The sequence below is a fragment of the Tetrao urogallus genome (assembly GCF_951394365.1).
Source record: "Tetrao urogallus genome assembly, chromosome: 21".
Lineage (NCBI taxonomy): Eukaryota > Metazoa > Chordata > Aves > Galliformes > Phasianidae > Tetrao > Tetrao urogallus.
The window spans coordinates 3,099,577-3,127,095 of record NC_136834.1 but is presented as its reverse complement, the minus strand read 5'-3'; the positions used below and the strand labels follow the sequence as shown (position 1 = coordinate 3,127,095).

The following is a 27,519-nucleotide window of genomic DNA, read 5'->3' as shown; positions in this document are numbered from 1 at the left end:
GCCTGTTCCAGTAATAACAAATCAGCAGTGGCTTCTGGTCAGGAGTTATTCCACATTAGAGCCAGTTTGCTCGGTCAGATCTGTCATGGGCTGTATTTGGCTCATACTGCTGGCCAGCCTGCTTCTTTTCTGCTGTGGTTATAACAGATGTGTTGGGCTGCAGCTGTCTGTCTGACTGCAGATCCTCCACAGTGGCTCCTTCTACTTCATTGCCAGAATTCTCGTGTCATGTTCAGGTTGTTTCCTTTGAGGTGGAAATGCAATGTAAAATTAGAGTTCTGAAGGCACAAAACCAAACCTCTTATATTGCCAATTTTACCTCACCTGAATTTAGGACAACCTTTGTCTTTTTCTTTGAAAGATCCTAAAGATGTTATCACAGATCAAAGAGTAGCCAAAGGCCGATCATTTTGTTGCTATTGCTCAACAAGCTGTTTAACAAAATATCTTTCTTACACCTTAAGTGAAAGTATATGAAGCACGAATGTTCCCTGAGATAGCTATTTTTAAAATCTGTGGTAACAAAGTCAAGCTATTAGATTTTTCAAGTTATATGCAGTGTTCCAAACTGTTCTGCCCTTGGAAATGAATCTGTAGAAAAATTTAGTATCTTTTCACATTCATGGCATGTTTTTTGTTGTGTTTTTCACTGAAAATAAAGTGAAAATAAAGTGCTGTGGACTGTGGTTAAGTTGCTCCGTTTGTGCATCCCCTCCTGTATTTCATCCCTGCCAGTCTCCCATTCACACAGACTGTTGAGTGTTTGGGGCCTGGCTGCCTTCTGGCACCATGAGTGCCTTCTGGGGCATTAAGGAGTGCTGTGATCCTGGTAATGAAGATCAGAACTGTCACCGTGAGACTTGTTTCTCTGTAGGAATAACAGCAAGCATTTGCAGATCACAGGTTGGGGTATGCTTGGAAACATGCATTTGGTGTATCTGATGTGTGTTTTCTCTGGATGCATGGCTTTATTTCTAGGGAGGTTGTCAGCAGTGGTAGCAAATTATGGCAGCACTACGGTTACTAGAGCAGCATCTCTTTCATTGTCTGGATATTCTGCCCTCTGCAGTCTTCTAAACTAATGATATAGCCTTGGTTATGTTCCATTCCTGATAAATTACCTGATAAATTGGCATCTTGGCATAGAGTCTTCAAAGCCTTCAAACCCAAGGAATAAATTCATTTGAAATAATTAAAAATATGCAGGGGATTTTGTTCCCCAAGGTAGTATTCTTACATCAGGTGCTGGCTGAATGGGATGTCCTGCATTCCAGTCTTACAGCATTGGCTTCCAGCTCAGCCACGTGTTCCCTCTTCATCACTGTGTGTCACAGGCAGGTGCTGATGTATTCCACCAGTGTCCACGTGAAGGAGATTTTCTAACAGACACTGTTCTTCTTCTTCTTGTGTGTGATAGCAGAAAGGAAAGGCTGCAGGAAAGAGACCTGAGGATGATGACAAAAGGAAATCTCTCCTTGCTGATCATGGTATTCTTAGAACGCCTCTGTAATACAGATGGTGCTTGAGGAAGAGCTCCCCAGGTCTGAAGTCTCACTGTGTTTCTGCGTAGCCTAGTTGCACAGGAAGGTAGCTGGGCTTTGTAAGGAAGCTTCTGGTACTGCACTTCAGGTTTCTGAGGCATGTCCTGTTTGATTTAGAGTCATGTTGCTGGCTGCCCTTTTTGTACTTTGAACTTTGTGTGAAGCAAAAATTGTGCCTGCTGAATTATGTGGGCTGCTAGCTGAAGATTTGCTGAAGATTAATTCAAAAATGAGGCGTCCAAATCCTGTTAAGGCTGTGGTAATTACTGCACCTATTAGGACTTCTGCATTTCAGAGTCCTGGGTGTTGTTCCTCCTACTCTCCTCCTGGTGCTTCAGTTCCTGAAATACATAGCATAGTGTGGGGAACTTGCACTTGAGGTGTCCCTTTTTTTCCCCGTGTGGAGCAGAGATCTCATACTTCATAAGAGCAAGGAGCTTTCTTTGCTTAGAAGGGGAAGTCCTGACCTCTCTTAGTGCAAGTGGAGCAGTGTCTTCCCTGCCTTGAAACTAGCAGGGAAATACATTTTGTGCTGGTGTACAAGGCTGTGATTTATGCTATGATGTGCTTTGTGATATCACAATGTCCTTTTGCCTTTGTGTTTGTTTTTTTTTCCTCTTAATGAATTTCAGTGGCAACGTTGGCAGTGAACAGGGGTTTTCACCCCAAATGCCCGTAGGACAGTGAGGCATTCTCCCTGCTGTCTGCTGCCTTGGAGGAGACCTGGGCATTCTCTTCATCCTCCTATTAATCTTACTGCAAGTTTGTGTGTTGTTCTTCCTACACCTTTCCTCCTCCATTGGAAATAGTATTAACTAGGGAGATATCTTTAAATAGGAAACGACTGGAAGGAAGCACGTTTCTCTCTTGTCTGAGTGCACAAACATGTTACACGCAAACATGGACGAGTGATCAGAAGCAACTTTTTCGTCGTGTATTTTGAACTTCCCTTATATAGAAAAAGAAGAGAAAAAGTTGTAGTACTTGTTTGAGTTTTTTCCATTCCAAAACATGCCACGCAAGTAGGTTGCCCTTTCTTATTCAGAGTGAAAATACTTTGATCCAGTTTTCTGAAGACAATACTCATTTCATGAGAATATTTAATCAGTAGAAAATAGGGAGGATTTAGTTTGTTTGTTTAGTATTTAACCAAGTGAATAAGGCAGATTAGGGGAGGGGGGGGGACTGGACCCATAAACAAGGTGATATATAATATTTTTTTTCGTTCTCCTTTTAAATAAATACCGATCAGCTTTATGTTCGGAGACAATAGGAGCCGTTGGCTTAAATTTGCAGTTTACTGTATTTATGGCTGTAATATCAAGGTGCTGCCGTCGTAATTTCATGCCCCAATGAGAAGAGCAAGGTCGAAGCAAATGCTTCCATCGGCATCTGCTAACACACTAACTCATAAACAAGGCCCGGCTGGATCAGGTGGCACGGAATAATACAGGCTAATGAAATACAGCACAGCTTTCCATTACTGTTAGTTTTTACAGTGTCGTCATTACGTGTAATTTATGTTTAAAAAATTCAATTTTATACAAGGCTCTGGGAAATAGGGGTCTGCAGGTCACCCGACGACTTTTAACTGCTCTGAGAGTCCTTATTGCACTCCACTGTTCCAACAAAAATGTTAATAATAAATAAAAAAATCCCTCTTTTTCTTTTTCTCTGGTTTGCATATCTTGCTCTGTCCTTTTAATTACAAGTGGCCTGAGGAGAGTTCGGGGCTCTGGCTGGTGTCGGGAGTTATCCTCTTTACTGATGCTCCCAGAGGGGGGTTACTATCTGCTTGCTTTTCTTTCCTCTATCAATCACCTGGGGTCCTGTAAATGGAGTAAACACAGCTGAGGAGAGGGAGATACTTAACAACCTCTCTCCCAAACCCTCACCCTCTGACATTGCCCTCCTCTCCTCCATTACACTTCATTTTATTATAGACTCCGAAAAGCCTGGTCAGGAAGAGAAACTGCTGCCAGGTTTGTTTATTTATTTATATTTGTAATGCCAACGTACTTTTTGGCTTTAACCCCTTCCTCCCTGCTTGGCTGGCTTGAATTCTTAGCACTGCATTGTCAGGCAGGTTTTCCTTCCTTACAGTAGTGCTGTGTTACTGAGCTCTGAGCACCTTTATCAGTTCTAAATAGAAGTATATCGTGTTTCTTAAAGATTGGTGCTGCATAATTAGCAGTCTCCTGGATGAATTAAGCAGTAAGGATTCAAAGCTCTTTCGGCAACTTCTGAAATGGTTTTTATTATTTGCATTTTTCTGCCAAATAATTGAGACCTCTGATTTTCACTCTGATGTTTGGGTGTCTTTCCACAATATTTCAGATGGAAGTGCAGCAATAGATGTTTACATTCAAATAGAGGGTTGTAGTGTAAACGCAGGGTAAGGAAAAGAAATCAGCGATGTTTCTGAGACCTCAGGTTATGTTTCAGTGTCAGGTTGGGTTTGGTCTCATGAAAGCCCCATGAACAATGGTGGAAGAAAACAGATTGGGAGAGCGTGCCTTTTGACTTCTAGAATGTGTTGAACTAAGCACAAGATGGACCATAGCACAGACAGAGTCACACAGCGCTGCATGTAGCCGACTGAACAGGTGGAATCATTAGTCTGGATCAGATCCCAGAAGGTTTTTATGATGATTCTTTTAAAATGTGTCCATGTTCTTTCTGAGCAGGGTTGACACAGTGGCTTCCAGGAACAGGAGTGTAATGCACTTTCGAGATGTCTGCAGTAGGTCTTCCTTTCAGTCACGTGCTCCCGTGCACAAGCTTGGTGTGGTCATGTAGTTTACTGTCACTAAACAAGTTGTCCAGATCTATTTTGTTTTCTTCTGACTAGAAAGTGTGTGCGCGTGTGGGGCAAACAACAACAGGAAACCCACTTTGCTTGGCTCTGCAGAAAGGGAGGTGTGGTGATGGCTCCGGGGCGGTCTGCCAGAGAGGTAATAGAGGTGGAAAAACACAAAAGGCACTTAATTCTTTCCACCAGAATATTTTCTGTCTTCCTAACCAGAATTTTTTTATCCCTGCAACAAATGCTGCCTTTGGCTTGGGAAAATCTGGCGTGAGTTACTGGATTGAGCAAAGCAAGGAAGAATAGGAGAAAAGAGACACAGGCTCAGTGGATGGGAAAGGAAGAAAGGAGTTGTCACTGATGTGTCAGAGAAGATGAAAAACCTTAAGAGTTCGTCTAGTTAAGCTCAAGCAAGGGTTTTACATTGCAGTTAAATGCTGCTGTGTTTCGTCCAGAAAATGGAGAGAGTGGATTTATATTTATTGGGCTCACATCTCCTGAATTTTAGTTTCTGACTGTGCCAGAGTCTGGTTCTGCCCTTGGAGCACCTCTCATATCTGTATGCTCACTTCCTCATCTGCAGAGTATGCCTAACAGTGCTCCTCTACTTGAGAGTGATTATAAGAGGAAAAATATTTTAATGTATACAAGGTCCTTAAATTAACTAGCGGTGGATATTATAAAAGGACAGAAGTTCTTGGGCAGAGGGGCTTTTTGTGCAATACCAAAGGTGGATGTTTTGACAACCCATTTTATTCTCCAGTTCTGTGTTTGACTACAATTTACAGAGGCTGAGTGATCCCTGAAAACAGAGCGGCAGCAGTGGCAATCACAAAGGAGGGTCAGCGAGGACCTTGGAATGCAAAACAGTCGTGGGCGCTGGGTAATTCAAATCAACCCTCTGAAGCCTGGAAAGGAAATTTTAAGGCTTTGTGAAAATTATGACTAATTCTTTGCTAAGGCTGTGGTGCAGAAGAGGAATGAGATGGATGGTTGGGGGAAGGGAATAGGTTTGCATTCTGTAGGGCTGTGAAGACAGCTTCCTTGCATCCTTCTCCTCAGCTCAGTCCTTGCTCAGTACCCTCTGCGGTTAGATTATTCCTTGCAGATAGCAATCAACTGGAAGGAAGTGTGTGTCTAATTTGCATGAGATTATTTAAAACAAAAAAAAAGGTCTGCATTAGTCAGGGTGATGGTAAACAACGCAAAGAGATGCCTTTTATAATATAGCTGTGGCTCAGCTTTCAAAGCCAAATATAATTCACTTACAATTGGCAGTTTCCTTTATTGTTCCTTTTAACCTTTTGCATTCTGCATGGTCTTGATCTTGCTGAAACTTTAGGGCGACTGAAACGTTTGTTTTCCGAAGCGTTGAGAAAATGGATGCAGAGCAATTCTTCTGGTAAAGTGGGCTTATTTCCTTGAAGTACTGATTTCAGAGTGGGTTACATGAAACACAAAGCTCTGGTTTTGTGGCACAGCTTTGGCATCCAGGGGAAGTGATGTAATTTTGGAGTTACCAGCTTCTAGATTCAAACATTGCATGGATCAGGGTTATTTAATCCAGTGATAGAAGAACTATGATGAAATTCAGCTTGGTGAGATGTTGGAGCGGGTGACATTTTGAGCTGATTTAGAAACTCACACTTTTCTATGCAATTAATACATGGAGGTTGAATAATTTGGGGCACAGAAAACTCACTCGTACTGAATGCATACATGGGTGTAGGTGGTGAATCTGAAAAAAAATCAGTCCAAAGGGAGTTCAATGAGTTACTTCTAAATGCCCAAAGACAGCCTTAGAATATCTCTTACGTTTTTGTTTGTGTATGCTAGAAGTGACAGCCATGAAGACAAGTATATTTCTGAGTGCACAGCAGCCTGGGTGCAGTGCAGATTCACTCCATAGGTATGTTTAAGGAATCAGCTCTGAGAGATCACTCCCTTGATGCTTGGAGGCCTCGATGGCAGCACCTTGGAAACGTCTTGTTCAGGTGAATAAAAAGGAGGTGTTCCAAGGTGACAGCACTCCTGGTCTTCTCCAGTAATGAGGAAGGGAGGTAGCTGTGATGTTCTTTTGTATGATACTTCCAGTACCACGAATGAGGGCTTCGTAGGGCAGAATAGTCCAGGGAGGTAATGACAATTTTAATTTGCACTACACTGAACTCAAAAGGTTTTCCTTCATTCTGTTATTCGCATTGGCTTTTTCTTCACCACGTGGCAGGGTTTTAATGGAAGCAGAGATACTTGAGTGTCACCAGCTGACAAACTCACTATAATGCTAGGAGGGCATTTTACCCACGAAAGACTTCAGGTCTTTCCTCAAGCAAGATGAGGATCAAAGGGGCAGCATGGTTGGGAAGCAGTGAGCGTTGTTTCCTGCTCATTTGTAGAATGAGGAGAGGATCCTCTGAACTCCCAAATGCTCCTAAGTGTTAAATATTTTCAGATTTGTTATCCTTGCATGGAAGTAGAACAAAACTACCCCCACTCTAGTAGCTAGGAGCTACATTTGCAGCCAGCAGCTTATATTATCTTGTGTGTCTGTCTCCATCTTGATGAGATTCCATAGCTGCTAGAGATCTGCAGTGCTGGCATCTGTTTATGCTTTCTCCTATATTGAATAATTAGGAACTGGTTAAAACAGTTTCTTTCCTATTAGGACTTATCTTTTTAACATGGATTAGACACTGCTTTTGTGACCAGAACAGTAGGCTGAGCTGATGTGTCCATGTGCCTTTTATTACTCTCACTGCGAGTCTTGTTCTCTTCTGCTTTGTGTGGTTTTGGTTCCTTATTATTTGAGGCGTGCATCAAATGAAAAAAAAAAAAAAAAAAGGAGGGGATTTGGTCAGACTGCAGGACCAGGGAATAGGAACTTCAGGTTCCTGGTGCTGTTTCTGACACTGGCAGTACTCCCTGATGTAACCCACCCAACTTTCTCTTCACGGACCTCGAGTGGAGATGATGAAGAGAAAGAATTCACCCATTTTCTCCAACTGCTGTCATGTTCACACTTAATCCCTGCAACACCCATGTGAGAATCAAGTAGTCTTCTTCTTTTCTCAATCTATTCCTTTGAATCTGTAGCTGCACCTCCAACCTCTGGATGTTTTTTCATGTGCGCTGGATGTGCACTAAAAGCCTCAAGTCACTTCAGATGTTTCTTATATCAGGACTGCTGGCATTCTATCTGCTTCTGTGCAGGAAAATAACATACAAATAACACCCAGCTGTCCTGCCCCACATCACGGTTGCCATCTGAGCGCTGAGTTCTTTCTCCAGAGGATGTTTTCTCCTGCTAGGAAAAATAATCCAGCTGTGCTTCTTTCTCCACAGATGCTGGTCATCGTGAATCCCATAGCTGCTTTTCTTTTCCCCCTTGTTGGCCAAATCCTTTCCACATGTTGTGGCCAATTACAGATGGTCATCCTGGCGTTTCCTGATGGCAGGAGTGACTGCACCAACGCGTTCCATGTGTGCAGTGTGACTGCAGCTCTGCGTGAAATAAAACCCAGGCTGCCCTAGGGCGGTCTAATCAGGCAGCAGTAGGCTGGGGCGATGCTGAGCTGAAAGTTTGGGCTTGGCCTTGTTTTGATCTGTTTTGTTATAGTTTTATTTCCTCCTTGCATTCTGTGTCCCATTCATACTAATCACAGTCAGTCCTGATTTTTTCTTTTTATTTCTGCATTTGTCATAAAATAAAGCAAATTATTCCCGTCTTCGGAAACGATCTAGACTAATTAGTCGTCTAACCCAATAATTAGTTTTTTGTTTCCCTGTCTGTTTTCATGCATTATTGTTAGTTTTTTCCCCTCTTTTTTTTTTTTACACCATTACAGATTAAAATGAGCCACATTTGCAGTTGATGGTATCTTTTTTTCGGAGGAAGAATGGAGAATTGCAATAGAAAGCTACTTCAAAAGCAGCAATAAACTCAAGGATAAATTAAGGAAATTGAATGAGCCACATTTGGAAGCAGCGTTGAGGCTAATATTCTGTCGCTTAAGGTTAAATTGCAGCAGAGAAAGAGGGAGAGATTCCAGTGAATCCAAAATTGGGGAGGCAGTACTGCTCAAGTTGGTGACAAAATTCTTTGCAGCTTGAAAAGGTTCTGCCTTGCTTTGGAATTTAATTATGTGTGCATCAAGTGGGTAAAGGTGCTAAAAATGATCTCATTTCCTCTGCTCCCCCAGGCCTGACAGATGAAGAAATTGACCTGGCTTTTCAGCAGTCGGGCACCAGCACGGATGAGCCGCAGTCCCCAGGTCCTTCGCAGCTGGTGCCAGCTCAGCCTGCTCACCCTGTGGTGTATAGTAAGTAACCCCTTGAAAAGCATTTCTGGGCCAGATCCTAGATTTCAGTTCAAATAACGCTGTAATTTTTGTCAGAGTCGGATGCTGAATGTTACCTTGAGTGCTCTCCATGCCTATTGATGTCTGGTGCGAGATGGAGCTAAAAAACCATATTACTCAAGGAAAATGAGGTACAAATGGTCTTGGTCTACAAAAATAAAATCCAACACAAACTAGTCTATGACACCTCTTGTCATGAAAGGTTATAGTCAATAGAAATCAGCTTCTGACTTGCTCTAAGGACTCGAAAAAGCATTTATCTAGTGTGGGACAAACTCTTCCCTTCTAAAACTAAGGGTCATGTTTCCCTTCATCAGTAGGATTTCCTAACATATAGACCATTAGTACACAATAGAGCTGATAGATTCTTGGATGGAAGGTGATATAAAAGTACATCATTATTTCGTCTGTGCTTGAGAACTTATTTTCTTAACTAGTCAAGCAGCTGAACAGTCAGTGCCTTGAATAATTACTTAAAAGCAGTTTATTTTCATCAGGAATAGTAGACCAGAATATAATGTCTTCTGGACTTAGTCTGTGACTTCCCACGCGTGAGTTTAAGGTCTGGCACATTGGACTGCCAGTGTGACTGAGTTTTAAGAGTGCTCTGAAGTTACAAGTAGTGATGACCATTTAGGAGTGATGCTTATTTTTATCAAGATTCCTATCTTCAGTCTTAATGAAAGAGGTGACAGCAGAGATGCTGTGTAGACAGAGTGAATAGGACTGTATGATTTTGTGTACAAAATGTACTCCCAGAGAATTTTTAAAGTCCCAACATAATCTCTGTAGGCTTAAAATTTACATATACATTTGCATTTTAAAATAAACCTCGCAAAAAAGTATCTAAGCTCCAAACAATAAAAACCAAAGTACACACCATTAAAAATCCATCAAAAGAAGCTGTTCAGCTCACACGTGTGGCTGGCAGTTTGCAAAGCGCTTTGCTTACCTGCTGAGTATTAGGAATTGGATTCTGATATTGTTCCTAAGCAGTTCCAGCTCAGATACTGACCAGCGTAACAGTCTGCTTAGGGCTGTGTTTATTGGTTTATGACATGGTTTTGCTGCTGTTAGAGGTAATACTGGACTCGTTCTCTGAGTTTTGAAATACTCTGGTTTGCTACAATCTGGGAAGAAAAACATTTGTGATGGAGTCCAGTTCAGAGCTGGAATATTTCTTAGGGTTGTACTGGGGTGTGCTGGTGAGCACCAGGACTGCATTCTGCTGAGCTAATAATACCTGAAGTTCATAGAAAATGCCAGAAAAGCAGAATCTGAAGAAACAGCAAAACTGCTGAAGAATCGATGTCAGATCCCTGTTAGTGCCATCACTTGGGTGCTCAGCTGTCTCCCATCAGAACTGAACAATGCAAGAGTTGATCTGCTCTTACTTTGTAGTGTTCTGTTAATACAAGGACAGCAGGAAAGAAGTGTGCAGTTCAAACTGGAAAGCACTGTTGTTGTTGTTCACCCTTACAGCTTTATCAATTTTTCCCTCTTTCACTGTTTCAGTTTTCCTCAGAGCACCAGCTTCCTCTTTCTTGTTAGTAGGTTAAGAATCTTAACTAATATTTAAAAATCAAACAGTTCCCAGGAGCTGCTCCAAAGAGAGCTTGGAAAATATTATTCTGTAATGCTTAGAAACTGAAGGTGAATAAAAATACCACCAAAGCCAAGATTTTTTTAGGAGTTTTGATTGTAAACTTATGCTCTAGCTTTGTGATCTGATTAATGCTTTGTAAGTAATCTGAACCAAAAGCTTCTGCCTGTGAGCCAGGTTTGTTTAGCAGCCCACAACATCTGGGAAGCAGTGGCAGTAGGTTGGTTGGATATTGTTCCTCTCCTCTCCAGCTATTCTTTGTAGACCTTCTGTTTAATCTTTAAATGGATGTATAAAAAGAAGAAATAGCTGAATATGTAGGTTGCTCTGAAAGTAATGCCTCCCATTGCTTTCACTGGAAACTACAACACCTAGAAAGGGCACAATAATACTATTTGATAGAGCAGATTCTCAGCTACAAAGCAGTGTTTTTCAGCATGGACGCGACCATTAGTTGTGTATTTTCATCAGCAATGAACAGGAACCTGCATGCTGCACTCATAAAAATCTGCACCAGCAGAGGCAACCACTGCCAGTGTCAGCACTGCTGAAATGCACCAGCCACCACCTCACTGTGCTCACTTCCACCATTTGGTCGACCTGAACATCCAGCGAGTGTCAATGAATGTCAGTAAAGGACTAAGGAAATAGGTAGACTGCTAAATCCAAAGGTTGATTTGTGGGTAGGAACGTCTTAATACTGAAAGTGGTGACAAGATTATTGGTTACATGTGCTTCTTTCTATAGATGACATCTGAGTCTCTTGTGAAGCAGCAGCTGATGTGCTGGCTCCAGTTAGGTCTCAGAGACTAGGAAACACTTTGTGTTTGATTTTTAAAATTTTTCCTCATAACCTTGACACCTCTAGACCAAATGGTGACACTAGAGAGAGGAAATTACAGAGCAAAAAGAAGAGAAACTGTTGAGGTACTGTGCTGCAAAGCACCAACCAATGACTTGAGAAACCTCATTTCTTTGTTCCCCTACCACCAAGGTTCGTGTTTAAGGGCTGTAAGAACAGTGGGCTACAGGTGCAGAAGTTCAGGGTGGCTTCAGAACCATCTCAGGAGTTCATGCCAAGCAAACAGCTGAGCTGGTGATCTTGCCAGCAGCTCCAGTGTAAGATGTCCACTCTTGTGAGTCAGAGCAATAAATCCTGTGCGCATTTTTCAATTTTATTTGCTTGATCTTCTCCTGCTGTAGTCAACTCAGGCTATTCTTGTTTTTGAAGTTGCAGGAAATAATGTATACCACATAAATACTTCCTTTTGCTCAAATTCTACTGCTGGTCTACATATTACTCAATGTTTAAGTCTCCCATTGGAAATAACTCATGTCAGAGCTTTCTTTTTCTTTAAGAGTTCAACAAGTGTATTTGTACACACTCACAGTAGCGTAGTTCTTATATGCTGAACTCCTGGGTTTGGTTTAAGTAACTTCAGGGGGAAAGAGAGAAGAGTGATGCTTTGAAAGTTTCTTGACGCTGTATTTTAGCCTAATATGATCTCTACTATTTCCCCTCCCTGTTCTGGAGGAGTAACTCCTTCCCTCTGGTTTGTACTTTTGCCAAGAGGTGTCAAAACTGCTTTAAAAAAAAAAAAAAAAAAAAAAGGCTTAAAAAAAGCTTGAATTTGATTAATGTAGAGAAACAAGACTTTGCCTGACTGATAATAAAACTGATAAATGACATTTGAATTACTTGTAGCGGTAATTTATTACATAAAATATCTTTTATTTGACATGCGATTAGTTGCTGGAAGCATCACTCAATCTGACTAGTTTAAACATGCTCTAAAATGAACCTCCAGTAAAAAAAAAAAAACCAAAAAAAACCAGGGTTGTCTGCTGTTGGCGTTATGAAATATACTAATCCAGCCGTGAGGACAAAAATCTGACTTTAAATATTTAAATGATTAATTGGGTTTATATATTTTTCTACCTTTCTAACCTTTCTAATTACACACAAACTCAGGGGAGTTCCTGAGCGAGGTGTGCAGGGCTGTGTGCTGCATGCTGCTATTGCCTGTGCTCTTCCCCATGGTGTTTATGGTCTCCATGTATGCTATTCTACAGAGATTTTACACAGCCTTTAAAATAAGGTGTGATGGGCTCTCTTGCCTTTTGGATCTCCTCCTGCCCCTGTGTCTTCATTAGGATGGAGGCTGTAGAACACAGGCTGCTTTTTCCTACAATTAAAAATGGTGACTGGAATCCAGACTCCTGTCGCTCTCTCCCCATCTCCTCTCATGGGTTTGCTGTTTGCTCTCTGAAAATCACCTTTTCTGGCCTCAGTTTCTGTGGTTTTATATGTGGTTGTTAGTGAGGGGCTGACCTTACTTGGATGCACGAAGCCTAATTAATTGATGTCAAGAAAACTAATTCTGAGGTGAGTAGGGATCTTCAAAATAGTGTTTGCTCAGGAAGTGCAATTTATAGTTGCTGCTACAAATGAAACGGACTTTCAGCTGGAGAAAACATTGGTGTCCTTCCCAGGATTTCTGAGGCAGAAAGGTTCAGTGCCTCCTGGTTCCTGTGCCCATTCAGGAAGGGTTTCATTGCCCACAGGCTCGCTGGGCCATGAGTGCTTTTTCGCTTTCTCTGAATTTTTTTTTCCCAGCTTTACAAGTGGGGAATTTGAAGTCAGTGTGAGCTGAGCCACTGGGAGCCCTCCCTCCACTGCAGACAGAAAGAAGATGGAATGTGGATTCCAGGCAGAGCTGTGACATTCTTCATAGCATCGTAATATTGATGTGGTCAATGCACATCTTTACTGTGTCCCTCACACACTGAGTTTTCCTCTCCACCCCCCTCACTTTTTTTTTTTTGCCACAAGACAGAATTATTTCACACATCTCTAAAACGAGTAAAATGGCATTTCAGCTTCTTGTCTTTATAGACTCTCTGAACTTTAGGAAAGATCAATCTGGTCCCTTTTCATTAATAATGAAAACCAGGGGGCAATAAAATGTTCTTAGCTCCAGCATTGCAAGAACAGAGAGAGAGATGAGGGAGGTGAAAGGGCAGAGGGGTGGGTGCTACAGGTGTGCCCATCCTGCCCTCAGGTCACTGCTGCTGGGGACAGCCCAGGACAGGCTGCAGCTGGACACACTGACCTCTGAACTTCATTAACCACAGTAGGCAGCTCAGCACTGTCAGGGAGAGATGCTTTCAGTCAGGAGCTCAAGGCAGAAATTGGACACTGGGGGGAATTCAGAGTTCAGGTACCAGAAACAGCCATGGGAGCAGAGTGAGGATGGGGAGCTGGGGTGGAGGGCTGGGATTTGCAGCAAGACTAGCCAAAGATCATTTTAAATCCTGACATGTACGCAGCCAGTTACTGCAGCTTAGCTGATGTGTGTTAATTCATTATGTTAAAAAGTTATGATAATTTGATCGTGTGCCTAAGTTCCAATACAGCAGCCAAATCAGCCCCAAATACTGCTGGTGTTACTATTTGTGGGTTCTGGCAGAGCTGCTTTAATTTGTTCAGGTTTCTGGCCATTGGATAATCTGAGAAACTGTATCCTAAATGTAGAAGAAGGTGGAGGTGCCAGTGGTTGGGTCAGTGCCTGTCTGGAGGACCTGGGGGCTGGGATTGGGAATAATTGTTGCAGTGAAATTCCTGAGGAAGACCTCTGCAACAAGAAAAATGGCAATAGGTGAACAAGGCAGAAAGGAGACGAGCTTGCAGCCGTGTCAGCCAGCTGAGCACAAATTGAAACTTTGGAGAACAAACTGTGTTCCCTAGACATTGCAGGTCACATATAGAGTTGAATCTGTCTGGTTAGAGACTGCACACCAGCCTCCTCCTCATCAGTTCTGCCCACATCCTGCCACTGAACTTCAGGAAAGATCACTCTGCATCCTCTTTATTAAAGAAAACCGGGGGCAGCGCAAGATTCATTAAGGGAACTGTGAGGGAGGTGAAAAGATGAAGCTGGTGGAAAACTATAGGTGTCTTCTGATTCTGCTTGGAGGAGCAGAGTGTGCCGTGTCTGCTTTGTTCTGCTGAGTCTTTGTGCTCGTGTGCAGAGTTGTATGTTACATGTGTCAAGTTTTTCTCTTCCCCTTTAGCCATCTCTCTTTAGATATTTAATTGCATGTTTTGTCTTTGCCATTTGTATGTGCTTTGATCCCTATTCACAATAACAGGCTTGAAAGACACTATATCCTTCCTTATTGAAAGGGTCTGTAACTGCTGATACGGTGTTTATAGACCCATTTATTGCCCTAGCAGTTTTTTGTTCTTCCACTTAACACTTCCTTCTTCCTTTTTTCTGCACTCTTCTGAGGCTTTGGCTTCGTCCTCAATTTGTAAAAATTGCAATACTGAGAGGAAGTGGTATTCAAGTAATGAGTTAACCTTAGCTAGCAGTGACACCACAGTTGTCTGGGGTACATGCAGTGAGGTTCAGAGTGTCTTTTGCAAGGAAAGAATAAGGAGAAACAGCAGTTGTGATTTGTCTCCCTTTGACACCTTTTGCAAGGCCATTGTCAATGAAGAGGTCTGGACAGATGCTTCAGTGTTGTAGGGATGGGAGCCTATGTGCCGTACCTGAAGGCTACCAGCATCCTAATGCCCCGTCCATTAAGTCTGTGCCTGCTAAGAAGCAGAACTAGCATTGTTCAGTGCTCTTTTTACTGATAAAATGGGCATACTGGGAGAACAGTTGAAAATGTTGTGACCTGCACTTCTTCCCATGATTATTTCTTGATTTTCACTTTTAGATCCACCTGGCTCCAGATGGCGAGATTATGGGGCTTTGGCTATCATCATGGCAGGAATTGCATTTGGCTTCCACCAACTTTACAAGGTAATACTTCTCTCACTTCTCCCAACAGCTTACTCTGTACTCTGAGAAGATGATGTTATGCTGCTTGTGTCCAAATGCTCAGGTTGGTTCTAAGCTGGTGAAGCATCTCAGCTCTTCCTGCCACTGCCACTGGTATATCTGAGAAATGTAGGCACTTCACATGAAAATGTGCAGTCAAAAGATGGCAAGCAGTCAAATAATTTTCAGCAGTGGATCTCTTAACTGCTAGAAGCAAGGTCATTTTCATCACATATATAAATAAAAACTTACTGAAACTGAGCACAGGTCAGGAAAGGGATTTTCTCAGCATGGGCCAGCAGATATTACTGTCATATCCACAGCCTAATGGTTTGTGCACTGCTGATCCTGCACCGTGCATTAACAAAGTCTTCTTTGACTGGTTGGAAGGTTGAAAGAAGGTGCTAACTTCCAGCTCTGCCATACATCCCATAGTTATATTCCAGAGAGCTTGGACCAGCATAGAGTAAGTGTGTTCTCTTGTGTATCACGGAGGCAGGAGCCTCTCCTTACTTCTTGTGCAGCGTTTCTCTCATTTAACATACTCGTTCGCTCTGGATTTACTTTTCAGCGTTGTGGTAAGTGACATTAGATAATGCTACAGCCTTTTTTTAGTATAAATCAAGAGTTGGCCTTGTTTTTTTTAACTGAATTTCTTATCCCATCTTCTCATTAATTTTCTGGATCTTAAAGTAAGAGAAGGAGGCCAGATTTAGCAACGTGTTTTATCTGTCAAGCAAAGTTACACGACTTAAGAGGATGGCTTTTTCTGAGCTATGGTACCCCTTGTTTTTTATGTTAAAAAAGTGATGCCAGCTCTACTGATCTTTTCATTCTGGTGAAGAGTGATGTGGCTGATCAGTGTCCAGAGAGATGTTTGGACAGCAGCTGCTGGGCCTTGCAGACCTTAACACATTGCTGTTACTCAGTGACACGTATCTAACACATATTGATGATTTCCATAAAATTTTTGGCATGATGTCAGTAATGCTATTAATACATCCTATTGCTGTTTTCTTTGTTTACAGATTTTGCTTTTCTGTCTATCCAAATCTCATAAGACATACTGTGCACCCAACAGAGACCCATATTGTTTTATAGGAGTCAGAAATCTTTGGAGACAGTTGATAAATTCCCTCTGCCCTTCGTGGCATTTTGAGGGAGTTTGCAAATAGTGATTTCTACATGAAAGATAGGATGGTAGGATAAGGCATAGTTGTCCATGTGTGTTCTGTAAGAACTAAAAGAGAACTGCTTATGAAAGTCATCAAAAGCTATTTAGTTTTCAGAATGTCTTGAGTGCAAACATATGTGCACACATATGTGTGGTGAGGGCAAGAGCTGTGTACAGCAACAGTGAAATCTTAAACCAGTGCTATTAAATGTAAAAGAGTGCTGTCCCACACGTGTCAGTTTGGATAATGAGCTCTGTCTCAGAAAGAGTTCTGAATGCGTGCCCCTACAGTGTGTGTGCACGCATCAAAAGCCAGGGTGAGGAAGAATTGATAGACGCCAGTGGGGTTGTATCCACGTCCTAAAACATTCTTCTCTCATTCCTTTTCACCTGCTGTTTGTTGTACTTTCTGTGCTCATCTTAGAGTGCATATTCAATTCCTATGAATAGTGCTGGCAGAAGGATCTGTGGTAGGAGTTGTGACCTGTTAGGCAAAAACCGTCCACAAGGGCAGAATGATGTAGGTTTCGTGGCTGTGTGATCTGCCTCCCTTCCTATGGTAGCTACCTTCTCACTCCCTTTAGATTCCTTAGTTCTCTCTTACTGTTCTTAACTTTGCTCCATCTCCTTTTTCTTCACCTCTCTGTTTCTCCAGATCTCTGCTTTCCCCTCCACTACTCTAACCTTCCCATGCCAGAGTTCCCAACATAACAACTTTTGTTCCTTCTCTTGTGCTTCCTCTGTCCTTTCCGGGTCCTTTCCCTTCTTCGTCCAACTTCTGCATTATTTGCCTCGTTGATACAGCTCAAATACTGTTAACACCCTTATGTTTGCAAGCATAACATCTGAAATTGTATCCTATATGTCAGTGTTTTTTCTCTAGATGTCGTTGTCCCAGGGGACATGAAACAGAGTTATGAGCTGCACCCCCAAATACAACCAAAAAACTCATATCTTTTTTTGTGCAATTTCTCTTAATGCTTACGTTAGAAGGAATTTCTTCTTTCAGCCAGGTGTGTGGATAAATGATCCCTGGCTCTGTGATAAAGACTGAGGTTTGGACAGTGGGCTTTGAGGTCGTTTCAGAAAGATTAGGAATTTGTTTTGCATATCCCTGTTTCCTAAAAAAATCTATGTGCTCCATGCAGAAATACCTACTCCCTCTCATCATGGGAGGCAAAGAAGATAGGAAACAACTTCAGAGGATTGAGTCAAACATTGCTGAAATGAGTGGCAGCGTGACACAGACAGGTAAAGATTAATGACTCCATCAATTCACCCCTCAAAGCCTTTCTCCCTGTATCCTCCGTTCTGCCAAGACCCCCACCCTCTTCTTTCCCTACATCTCCACTTTATGTGGTGACTTCATTTATCTGCTCTGAGAATCTGTTCACATTTGCAAATGAAGCCGCCGTCATTTCGGTTTAATTTGAAATTGCTTGTTTACTGTCGGCGCGGCCTCAATTAATTATGTTTTTACGGAAAGGCTCCCAACCTCAGAATATTAATAAGGGGAATAAAATGACAGCCTTTCGGAGGGCTGTAAAGTTCATTTTTAATTTCTGCTTCTCTGATGTTTTCTGGGCTTTTTTTTTTTTTTGGTGTTTTCCCCCCACTTTCCATCTGAAAATCCAGCGCTGGGTCAGGAGAGTCTGTAATTACTGTGCCTCCCTGACCCTGGCCACCTTCTCTGTTATTGACTCTATAGGGTGCCTGTTCATTACCTGATGCCCTAATGATGGTCTGGATTAGCTGTTACCTGTCATACCAATAGAGTTTTTAATTTTATTTTATTTTATCAGCTTGTTTACTGCCTGGAAGCTTTGGATAGAGTGCCAAAGTAGAAAAAGTTCTCCTGCAACTGGAGTTGGAGTCTAGCAGTCGTTCATCAGTATTTGCTGTGGTGTAGGAGGGAAATACTGGGTGTTCTCTTGAATTAAAAGGAAAAACAGACAAAGAATATGCAGTTGATGGGATGGAAAAGAAGTGTGATTTTCAGTAGCATTTGCTAGAGGTATTGGGGTGAAAAAGCTGGTGGGCTGAAAGCAGGAGGATGCTAATTGCACTTTTTAGTGGCGGGTGTGAAGATAAGCATCTTTCATTTCTCATGATACCCTGAGGTCAGTCCTGAGACCAGCCTCGTTCCAGGCTGGAGCTAGCCCCAGAGTTTGCTTGTGTGAGGCCCGAGATAGATAAATGATACAAACATTGTGTAAGTTCAGGGAGATGTACAAATCATAAACCAATATAATTAGAAGGGAGAGGTTTTGGACGGATATACTGTGGGCTATAGACATCTATACAATGGAAAGATAAACTAGAAATACTGGAGGTTAGATGCAGTGCAGGTAGATTACCCATAGTGCAGATAAATCATATGGATTAAAGTGAGCAGGCGGGCATAGATAAATTAGATATAGTAGAAATAGAGGCATCTTTGTGGTTAGACAGCAGGAAGGACGTGTGTGTGTGTATCTCAGTTTAACACTCTCCTGCTTTTTCCCTCACAGTGACTCAGTTACAGACAACTTTAGCAGCTGTCCAAGAAATGCTCATCCAGCAACAACAGAAAATCCAGGAGCTCACCCAAGAACTGGCTGCTTCAAAGGTATCCACCTCCAGTTCCTCACTTTTAGAACATTACCTAGAAGATGCCTGGCTTCTTTTGTGTCCTCCTGAAAAGCAACTCATTAGGGTCACAATCCAGCCTTCATCTGTAACGTCCCCCACCAGTTTCTTTGCATCTCACATCAACGTAGGTTGTCTGTTTAAAGCACTGGATTCTAACTGGCTACCCAATGAAATACGAGGGCTGCTCCAAAAGTAATGCCTCCTGTTTTATTGTGTTGGCCCACGATGTCAGAGGTGGATGTTGGTGGGATGGCAGTAGAGGTTAAACCTTCCCACCAATATTCTGTTACATTTAGCTGCTGTGTGACAGATGGCAGCAGAGAGGCAGTCTGACAGAATGGCTTCTGGCATGGAAGTGTGCATGAAGCAAAGGTGCGTAGCTGAATTCCGCCATATAAAAAAAAATACATCCATTGACATCAGTCATTAACGTTTGCTGAACATGAGTTTATGTAGATCGAATGGTGGGCATGAACATGGTGAGGTGGTGGATGGTGCAGTTCATCAGTAGCAAGAGTGGTCATTTCTACTAGTGCAGATTTTTAAGAGCACAGCATGCAGGCTTGTGTTCAACAGTGGCAACAGTGCATAGCTAATGGTGTGTCTGTGTTGAAAAATAGTGTCTTGTAGCTAAGAGTTTGCCCTATCAAATAGTGTTAGTACTCCTTATATCTGTTGTAATTCTCATGGAAATAAATGGGCAGTTTATTTTGGCAATAAAGGCACTAGTTCTAGCTGGTTTGTATCCTTACCTGTGTTTTTAGGTAACCAATTTTAACCAAAACAGTTTCTTTCTGGCAATGAGACAATACTGTTCGTCTCTGAACTAATTTCAGCTATCGGCCTAAGCATTCTGTCAGCCATTAGGTGCTGGTTAGATGTGAGTTGGGATGGATTTAAACCAGTCAGGCAGAGATGGCACCTTCCTTTCACTCATAAATTTGGGGTTATTCAGGTTCCAGTAATCTTTCGGTATTCTTAGTACAGGGAGAGACTATTCCTTCTACTATTAAATCCCTTGCACAATGCTTGTAATCTTCTCTCTGTAGCACGAGTGCTTGACTTCTCCCCGTACCTATTCTTTAATCTCATACAACCCCTTTGATGGTGTGCAACTGGTGGGCCACAGCTGACTATGTGGTGTGCACACTGTACAGTAGGAATCCCTCAGTGGCACAGCTGTAAACCCGACCATGAAAGTCAGTTTATGGTCACAACACTCTACTTCAATTTTCCTTGGGAACTGTGGCCTGTCAGTGGCCTGGAGCCAGTCCGGAAATTGGAAAACTGTTTTCAGGTCGTAAGTGTTAAGATTAAGGCCACATGTTGAGCTTTAAGAAGGGAAAAGGGCATAAGAGTCTTGGTGGTTTAGAAAGTCTTAAAGAAGTTTTTCCTGCCCCCCCTTCCACCCCCCACACTGAAATGGTAGCACACATTGTTATGATATCTAAACCTCATGTGTACAAAGACAAACTTGGGCAACCCCACAAACCAAAGAATAAAAGCTGTGTTTTCTCAGCTGTAATGTAAGTTTTTATATCTGCTTTTCAAACTCCTACTGGCATGCTGTAAAAAATTAAAAAGAGGGACTTTAAGTAATTAAAAAACGTACATAAAAATTTGAGGCTTGAGTTTTCTACAACTGTTTTTAAAGAGACTGGCTAAAAAGCCCCAGATGTCAGATTTTATTTCTAAATCCTAGGCATCTGGCACCATATGTGTTTTGGAAATTTGAGTCCTTTGCAGGCCAGTGAGTGGAAATCACTCCCTTGTTAACGTGCTGCTGTAGCTTTCAAGGTCTTGGAGAGCCAGAACAGTGGCTCCTGGATTCTTGCTGTCTGAGGGCTGGGAGTGTGAATCTCAAGGGAACGCATCTGTGTATATCACAGCCACTACAGGCTGGGTTTGCAGCCCACAGGTCCCTGTGCAGGGTGCTGGCTGTGGAGGTGCTCAGGGCTGCCCAGCACTGGGGGAATTCTGACTGTAGTGAGTATGGGGTAGAAGGATAAACCAGCAGTCCTGGCTGCAGCTCATAGGAGCTGGCAAGAAGGAGGTTTTGCTGTTCCAGTCCTGGCTTCCTTCATCGGAGAATTTACTAGGATTACCTCTGGAGAAACTCTCATAAATGCATTCATTCCTATTGGCTTTTAGCAGCAATTGCTGTGGGAAGTGTTAGAAGGGAGTGTTCTCTGGTCACCACTGCAGGAGTTGGTACAGTTTGGATGGGGGTAGTCGTAATGTGATCTCTCTTTCAGAACGATGTTCCCATTTTTCAAGTTCCCAAAAGGGTTAAAAAAAAAAATATGCCGAAAGTATTATCTGCAGCATGTTCTCTTCTGTTGTTACCTTACTCTAATTTCTGCCTGATATCCCATAGCAGTTCAGATGCAGTGCTGACAGCAGCTTCCACGAGTTACTTATCATCTTTCCCCACCAAACTGCATTCATTGCTTTGAAATATCCGAGAGACAGTGCCTAGTCCAGCTGCTTCCTGGAGATACAATCTGGTAACTCAAGTGTAGCTCTGTTTGTTCAGATCCAGTGCAGAAAGTTTTTGGAGCTTTCAGGCGTAATTTATCAGTCCACCTCTAAGCACCACCGAATGCAAGTAATTGACTCTTTATTTCATGATCTAGGAGAAATGAGGGTGTAGTGTTAAACCAGTTGTTAATATGTAATATTTGAATCTATTGCCTCAGCTAAGCGTAGTAACAGAAAAGAGAAAGGGCCTGACTTGGTGCAACTCCCACTGCCTTTCTGGATCCTAGTGCTCTAGAAATCATTCCATAGGTCAGTGTCAGATAATTTGGTTTTCTTCTTTGTGTTTTCTTCTTCGTCTGACATACTGGTGAAAAGCATGCTGCACAGAGCTTCCTTCATCTCAATTCTCAGTAGTGCTGGCTGCCTTCTACAGGAAAAAAAAAAAAAAGGTCCTCTTGAGATGCTTCAGCAATGGTTGTTAGAAACAAGATTAATTAGTCCCCAAAACTAAAAGCAAATATTTGAATTGTTGAAGCGCATTGAAACAGTTATTATTTCTGATCGTTGTGGGGATCCTTTAAGGTCCTTCTTCATTGTGGAAGTTATTTTGTTCTGATCTGAGATTTGAAAGGATAGAGTTTATCCTCAGCACTTGAGATTCCCAAATGGGAGGAGAGGGAAGATGAGATAGAAAAAAGGTGACATTTTTGAGCTATCTCTGGGTTCATGCTTTGATCTTTGCATCTTTTTTTCTATGTTATAGGCCACAACTTCCACCAACTGGATTCTGGAGTCACAGAACATTAATGAATTGAAATCTGAGATCTACTCATTAAAAGGACTCCTCCTGAACCGGTATGGGTGGAATATATTGATAGAAGATGATTGTGTGGGGAAGGGTTGCTTTCTGGGATTCTCTCAATCATAGAGAGGAAAAGCATTTCCAGCAGGAACTAGCTCTATATCCTGTTATTGCTATTTTAATAATACCACTCCACTATCACTTTCTATTTGCAGGTCTCAAAATGCTTTTCAAATTTGCCTTAAATCACAGAGTGCTCTGGGTAATTAATAATTACTAAGATTTTTCCTTTTTGTTTTTGATTGAGAAATTCTCTGCCGTTCCCAACAGGGAGGATGCCTCCCTCCCACCTGGTTTGAGGGGTTGAGTGCATCTGAGCTGGCCACCTCTGTTCTGCTGTAGAGAGAACCAGAGGTGGATGCAGTTCATGTGATCTGTTCATGGTTAGGGATAACCAGGTCAAATGACACTTCAGCAGAACCTGTTCTTCTCCACTGGCTCACTCAGGCATAGACTTATTATCTATAGATGTCTGAAATGATAGTAATACAAATGCCAACCTATGGGCTAAGTTATAAATGAGGGATCAGATCTCAGTGTTTATCAGCTGTTGACCCTTTGATATGACTCCCTAACTTCCTCCTTCATACAAATAAGTCTTCTCAAAGCATCCTTGGCACGAAGTCTTTCTGCTGTCTACTGATGGCCAGCAGTAGAGAAGCAGCAGCTCTCCAGAGTGGGCAAGGGTGAGAGCTGGCATTAGGGAAAAATCATTCTTTTATGCAGCTTTAGGCATAAAAGTTGTTTTAGTTGTTCACTTTCCAAAAAACAAAAAAGGCAAATGATTCTACAGCGAGGAGGCAGCAGCAGCACAGCCCAGAAAGACTCCAGAATGAATTTGTTGATTGCATTTATGATACTGGTTGAATGCAGACGTTCACTTATTGCACTCTCAGGAGATGGAGGCTAGATCAGCAGAGTTCTTCCACGGCTGGTGGTGGCAGTGAGAAGAGGGAGGTGAGAGCAGCTTCTGTTCCTAGTTAAGCGTATAAAAATGGACTCTGTTGTGCACAAGCACTCACTGTAAGAGTGTAAACAACTTTGGTCTGCTCTGCTTTTACCTATGGCACAGCCAGTTCACCTGAGGGACATGAGAATCCCCTCCACACAGCATCCCAGACGCGAATCTGATACCTTTTCATACTCCCACTTTGCACATACAAAAGCAAGGATGCATAGGGAGTTCCAAACCAGACATGCTTTTCTGCTTTACTCTTCATGATGGATCACTTTCTGAGGGCACTACCACTCCTTACTGGACTTAAATTTGTCCTTTTTGGAACTTACATTCTCCTTTTAGAGATGGGCATTAGCTTGGCACTGTCAAATCCCTAAAGTCCACCTGGAGAGGACTCACTGAGGACAGTGCAGCCATATTCTCAGCTGGAGCAAGTCAGTATGTCTCCATTCAAATCAGAGAAGCTAAGGCAGTTTGCAGCAGCCAGGATCTGGCCCAAACATGTAAAGTGCGTGCTGGGACTAGGAGATAGAGTCTGGACTGTAATAAGGCAGCATGCAATAGCTGTGTATCACAGTGGAAGCGAGAGCCAGGTGGTGAAATTTCTTGGCGGAGGCACAAGGAGCAGATTTCTCTGACTTCTTACTCCAGTGGGAATTTTCCTTTCCAATTAATTAGTGATTGTTTTATAAGGGACACCCATGTCTTTCCAGAGGCAGCATTCCCGACTGCTAACTTACTCTGTGAAATTGGCCAAACAAAATCAGTTCTGACTCAATTACCGGTTGCTTGTAAAGCACTTTGAGATTCTGGCTGAAGAAATGAAGTGGCCTTGTTCTTGTTCATTGAAGTTTCAGTCCTGTTTTACGTGGCTTCCCCAGTACAAATACTATTCTCTCTAATGACAACCCCTCTGTTTTTAATAAAAGTCCCTTTCTTTCCTTTTCTTCCCTCCCTTCTCCCCCCTAAGGAGGCAGTTTCCTCCCTCCCCTTCAGCTCCTAAGATCCCATCATGGCAGATCCCAGTGAAGCCAAGCTCACCTTCCAATCCTGTTGTCGCCAACCACAACAGCAGCAGTGACATCTCACCTGTCAGCAATGAGTCTACCACCTCCTCACCGGTCAAGGAGAACCACAGTCCTGAGGGTTCGAAGGTCAGCTGCCATCTGCTGAGCACCGAGGAAGGCAGCAAGGCAGTGATTGATGTCAAGAGCCAAGTGCGGATGGAGGTGCAGGGTGAGGAGGAGAAAAGGGAAAACAAAAGGAATGAAGAAGAAGAAGAGGACGATGAGGATGATGACGTGAGCCACGTGGATGAGGAGGAATGTATGGGTGTCCAGACTGAGGACCGGAGAGGAGGGGATGGGCAAATTAATGAGCAAGTGGAAAAGCTACGAAGACCTGAGGGGGCCAGCAATGAGAACGAGATTGACTAAGGCACCCTGGCTTCTGCTGATGCTGCTGTACATCTTCCCTAGCCTCCTGCACTGTCCCTGGTGCTCTCCCATTTTGTGGAGTGCCACCATCCCTTCCAGTGATTCTTCCATGATTGACCTTGAGCAGGGTCGTGATTGCCTGGTGAACAAGGTGGGCCGTTTCACCACGTGGCTGTGCAGCGTTGCAGTGGCTTCTTCTCCCCTCCCAGGCCCACCTTCCCCCCATGAGCTGGGGTCACTGCCTAGGCTGGAAGACCAATCGCCTTACCATGCACCACAGCAACAGAATAAGTCCCCTTACAAAAACATCCAGCATCTCCTGAAGTGGTCAGCCTCTTTGCTACGTCCTGGAGTCCCTCTATCCCGTTTCAGAAACCTGTCTGCCCTGAAGTCTTTGATTTCACAAGCCTTTAATCCCCATATAATCCCCAAAACAGTTCTCGCTGTTTCCCACAATATCCCTCAATTTTATTTCTCAAGCTAATTGGTATTCTATTGCCAAAAAAAATAACATTTTAATTCCTCACCAGATCTCAGTCTCAGCCACCTTCTTCCAAGCCTTATGCCAAGCCTCGAATTCCTGAAACTACCTAGTGTTTAAAAACACTAAATTTCTGGTGGGGTCCAAAGAACACTGTTTCCACCCCATGTGCTCTCTTCCATTCATCAAAGTGGCCTCTTGCTAGGGACCAAGTCCAGGTTTCACGGCCACAGTAAAATGCATGAGAACAGGTGGCTTTGTTACTGATTGCTCCCCTGTAAAAGGACGTCTTAAAAGATGACCCCACTCATGGCAATTACTCCCCTTCTTCCTCCAAAGACAAGGAGCTAGCATCAGTTTTTGACATCTTTTATAGCTGTCCTGAATGAGATGATATCAGATGCTGAAACAAGTGGTTAATTTTGAATCTTTGCAATGGTTCTGAGCTTGTTTTTCTCCCTAAGTGAGGAGAAAACCCATATTAAATGATCAGCTGAGACCTGCACCTACCCAGTGACAGGCACCTGCTTCAGCAAGGCAGTCTTTACAAGAGAGAGAACAATTCCAGCTCTGAGGTACACCACAGGCCCTCTTGCCCAGTCCAGCCATTATTTTTTTTTGCCTTTTTGGGGCTATATACAAATCAAAACGGTGAATTTTGAAACCTCTCATTTGCAGCATTGTGTTCTCAGCTGTTAAAATGGTGGTGTCCAATTATATTACTCACTGCATCAGAGCCTCTTAGCGGAGCAATTCTTGTAACAACTGAGTCTCACTGTCCTCACTAAGCAAGCGTGCTCGTCCGTGTGATCATGTATAGATTTCAAATATAAAATATGATTGTATATAATTGTAATAAATATGAGTTACCACTATTTAACACCAGGCTGTTACTGGATTGCTGTGGCTCTTTTTTGGGGGGAGAAATATACAGGGTGGCAAAGGGAGGAAAGTGGGCGCATTATGGAAATTCAGTCCTTATAGAATGTTTTCTTGGTGGTTGGTTTATTTTCTAGCTGCTCCAGTCCTAGGTTATGTCAGCAGGAGGCAGCGCAGAGAATGGTGGAAATGCAATACACAGTTCAGTGCAGACAGCTGCGACAGTACCGTAATTCTAGGCTGCCTCCATTGTTGCAGAGGGTGAGATGGTGGATCGTGGGTGAGTAAAATGCAGCTCCTCTGGTCCCCTTCCTCCCAGCAGGAGGCTCTGCAGGGTGCAGAATGCAACGCCGCACTCCGTTCCACCCCAGCAGCAGGAGGTGCTGAAGGCAGTGTGTGAGATATCCCATGGCCCTCAGCCTTATCTGCCAGCAGAGAATGCAGTGCCGTGTCCCGTGACTGCTCTGAGCCCTGCCATGTCAGTACAGAAGCCATTGAAAGAAGTGGCATCCAGCACTTGCAGCTACTGCAGTCCCATCTTTGTTCAGCAGAAGTATTTGGCTCCCTCCTAAAAAAGAGGGATTTACTTGATTCCTGAGTATTTGGGTGTCTGGTACACAGTGACATTTTCCTGCTCAGGGGGAGCGAAAGGAACCTTCATATTACTGTATTTAGACCTGCTGCTGGATGTGATGATTTCTCATTCCTTAAATGGACGAATATCTTCCCCAGGAGTGAGTGTGTGTGTGTGTGTGTGTGTGTCTCCGCTGTTTAACGTTCACAAAGAACGTCACATTTAGCTAAAACAGGGCAAATTTGAAAGTGTTTAAAAGGACAGATTTGTATTAAGAGATGGCACTTTTCATTTCTCCAAGCCAAGAATCCTTGTGAAAAGAAAACACGACTGAACACGAGGATGTAATGAAAAAGTATTGTCCTGCCTGTGTACATTTTATATACATAGAAGGTTTTGAAAATAGAAAGTGCCTGGACAACAGCAGTTGGTGAAATGTGGAAAATATGTTGCTGAGGTATGTGCCTTGCAAAGTGACTTACGAGGTTTACAATACAACCATCTCTGAGGGTTCATTTTTTCCCCCTTTTCCTTCATGTTACCCGTGTTCAATCCATTTACCATTAAATTTCTGCAGAATAAAAGGTAGATTTCCTCAGCTACCCTTTTCACTCTCTTAGCTTTTGCTTCTTACAGCCTTTACCAGCTGGATAGGTCATGTTTTTTCCTTTCCCCAACCAGATACAAGTCCCAGCAAATTCCCTCATAGTCCACAGCTGAAAAAAAACCATCTCTGAGCCTCCTGATGGGGTCCTATGTACTTGGTTGAAGTGACCTAACCCTCCAGCATAGAATTTGGAAGAAACCAGACCTTCTTAGCAGCTGGTATTTTTGGGAGTCATGAGTGTCACTCCTCAGTCTCTCCTTTCTTGTCTCTCAGCAGCACAGCAGGAGTTTCAGGGC

The 27,519-nt window shown here is 42.8% G+C and overlaps 1 protein-coding gene across 1 annotated transcript in view; it reads left to right on the top strand.

Moving 5' to 3' along the window:
• Nucleotides 1-24,682, top strand: part of PEX14 (peroxisomal biogenesis factor 14) — a gene marked incomplete at its 3' end in the record, with an annotated part of 71,584 nt that extends 46,902 nt beyond the window's left edge. The window contains exons 4-9 of the mRNA XM_079545614.1: nucleotides 8,547-8,666; nucleotides 15,037-15,122; nucleotides 17,463-17,565; nucleotides 18,825-18,922; nucleotides 22,190-22,281; nucleotides 24,217-24,682. Coding sequence (XP_079401740.1) covers nucleotides 8,547-8,666; nucleotides 15,037-15,122; nucleotides 17,463-17,565; nucleotides 18,825-18,922; nucleotides 22,190-22,281; nucleotides 24,217-24,682 — 965 coding nt within the window. The remainder of the gene's footprint in view (nucleotides 1-8,546; nucleotides 8,667-15,036; nucleotides 15,123-17,462; nucleotides 17,566-18,824; nucleotides 18,923-22,189; nucleotides 22,282-24,216) is intronic.
• Between the last annotated feature and the right edge of the window lie 2,837 nt (nucleotides 24,683-27,519).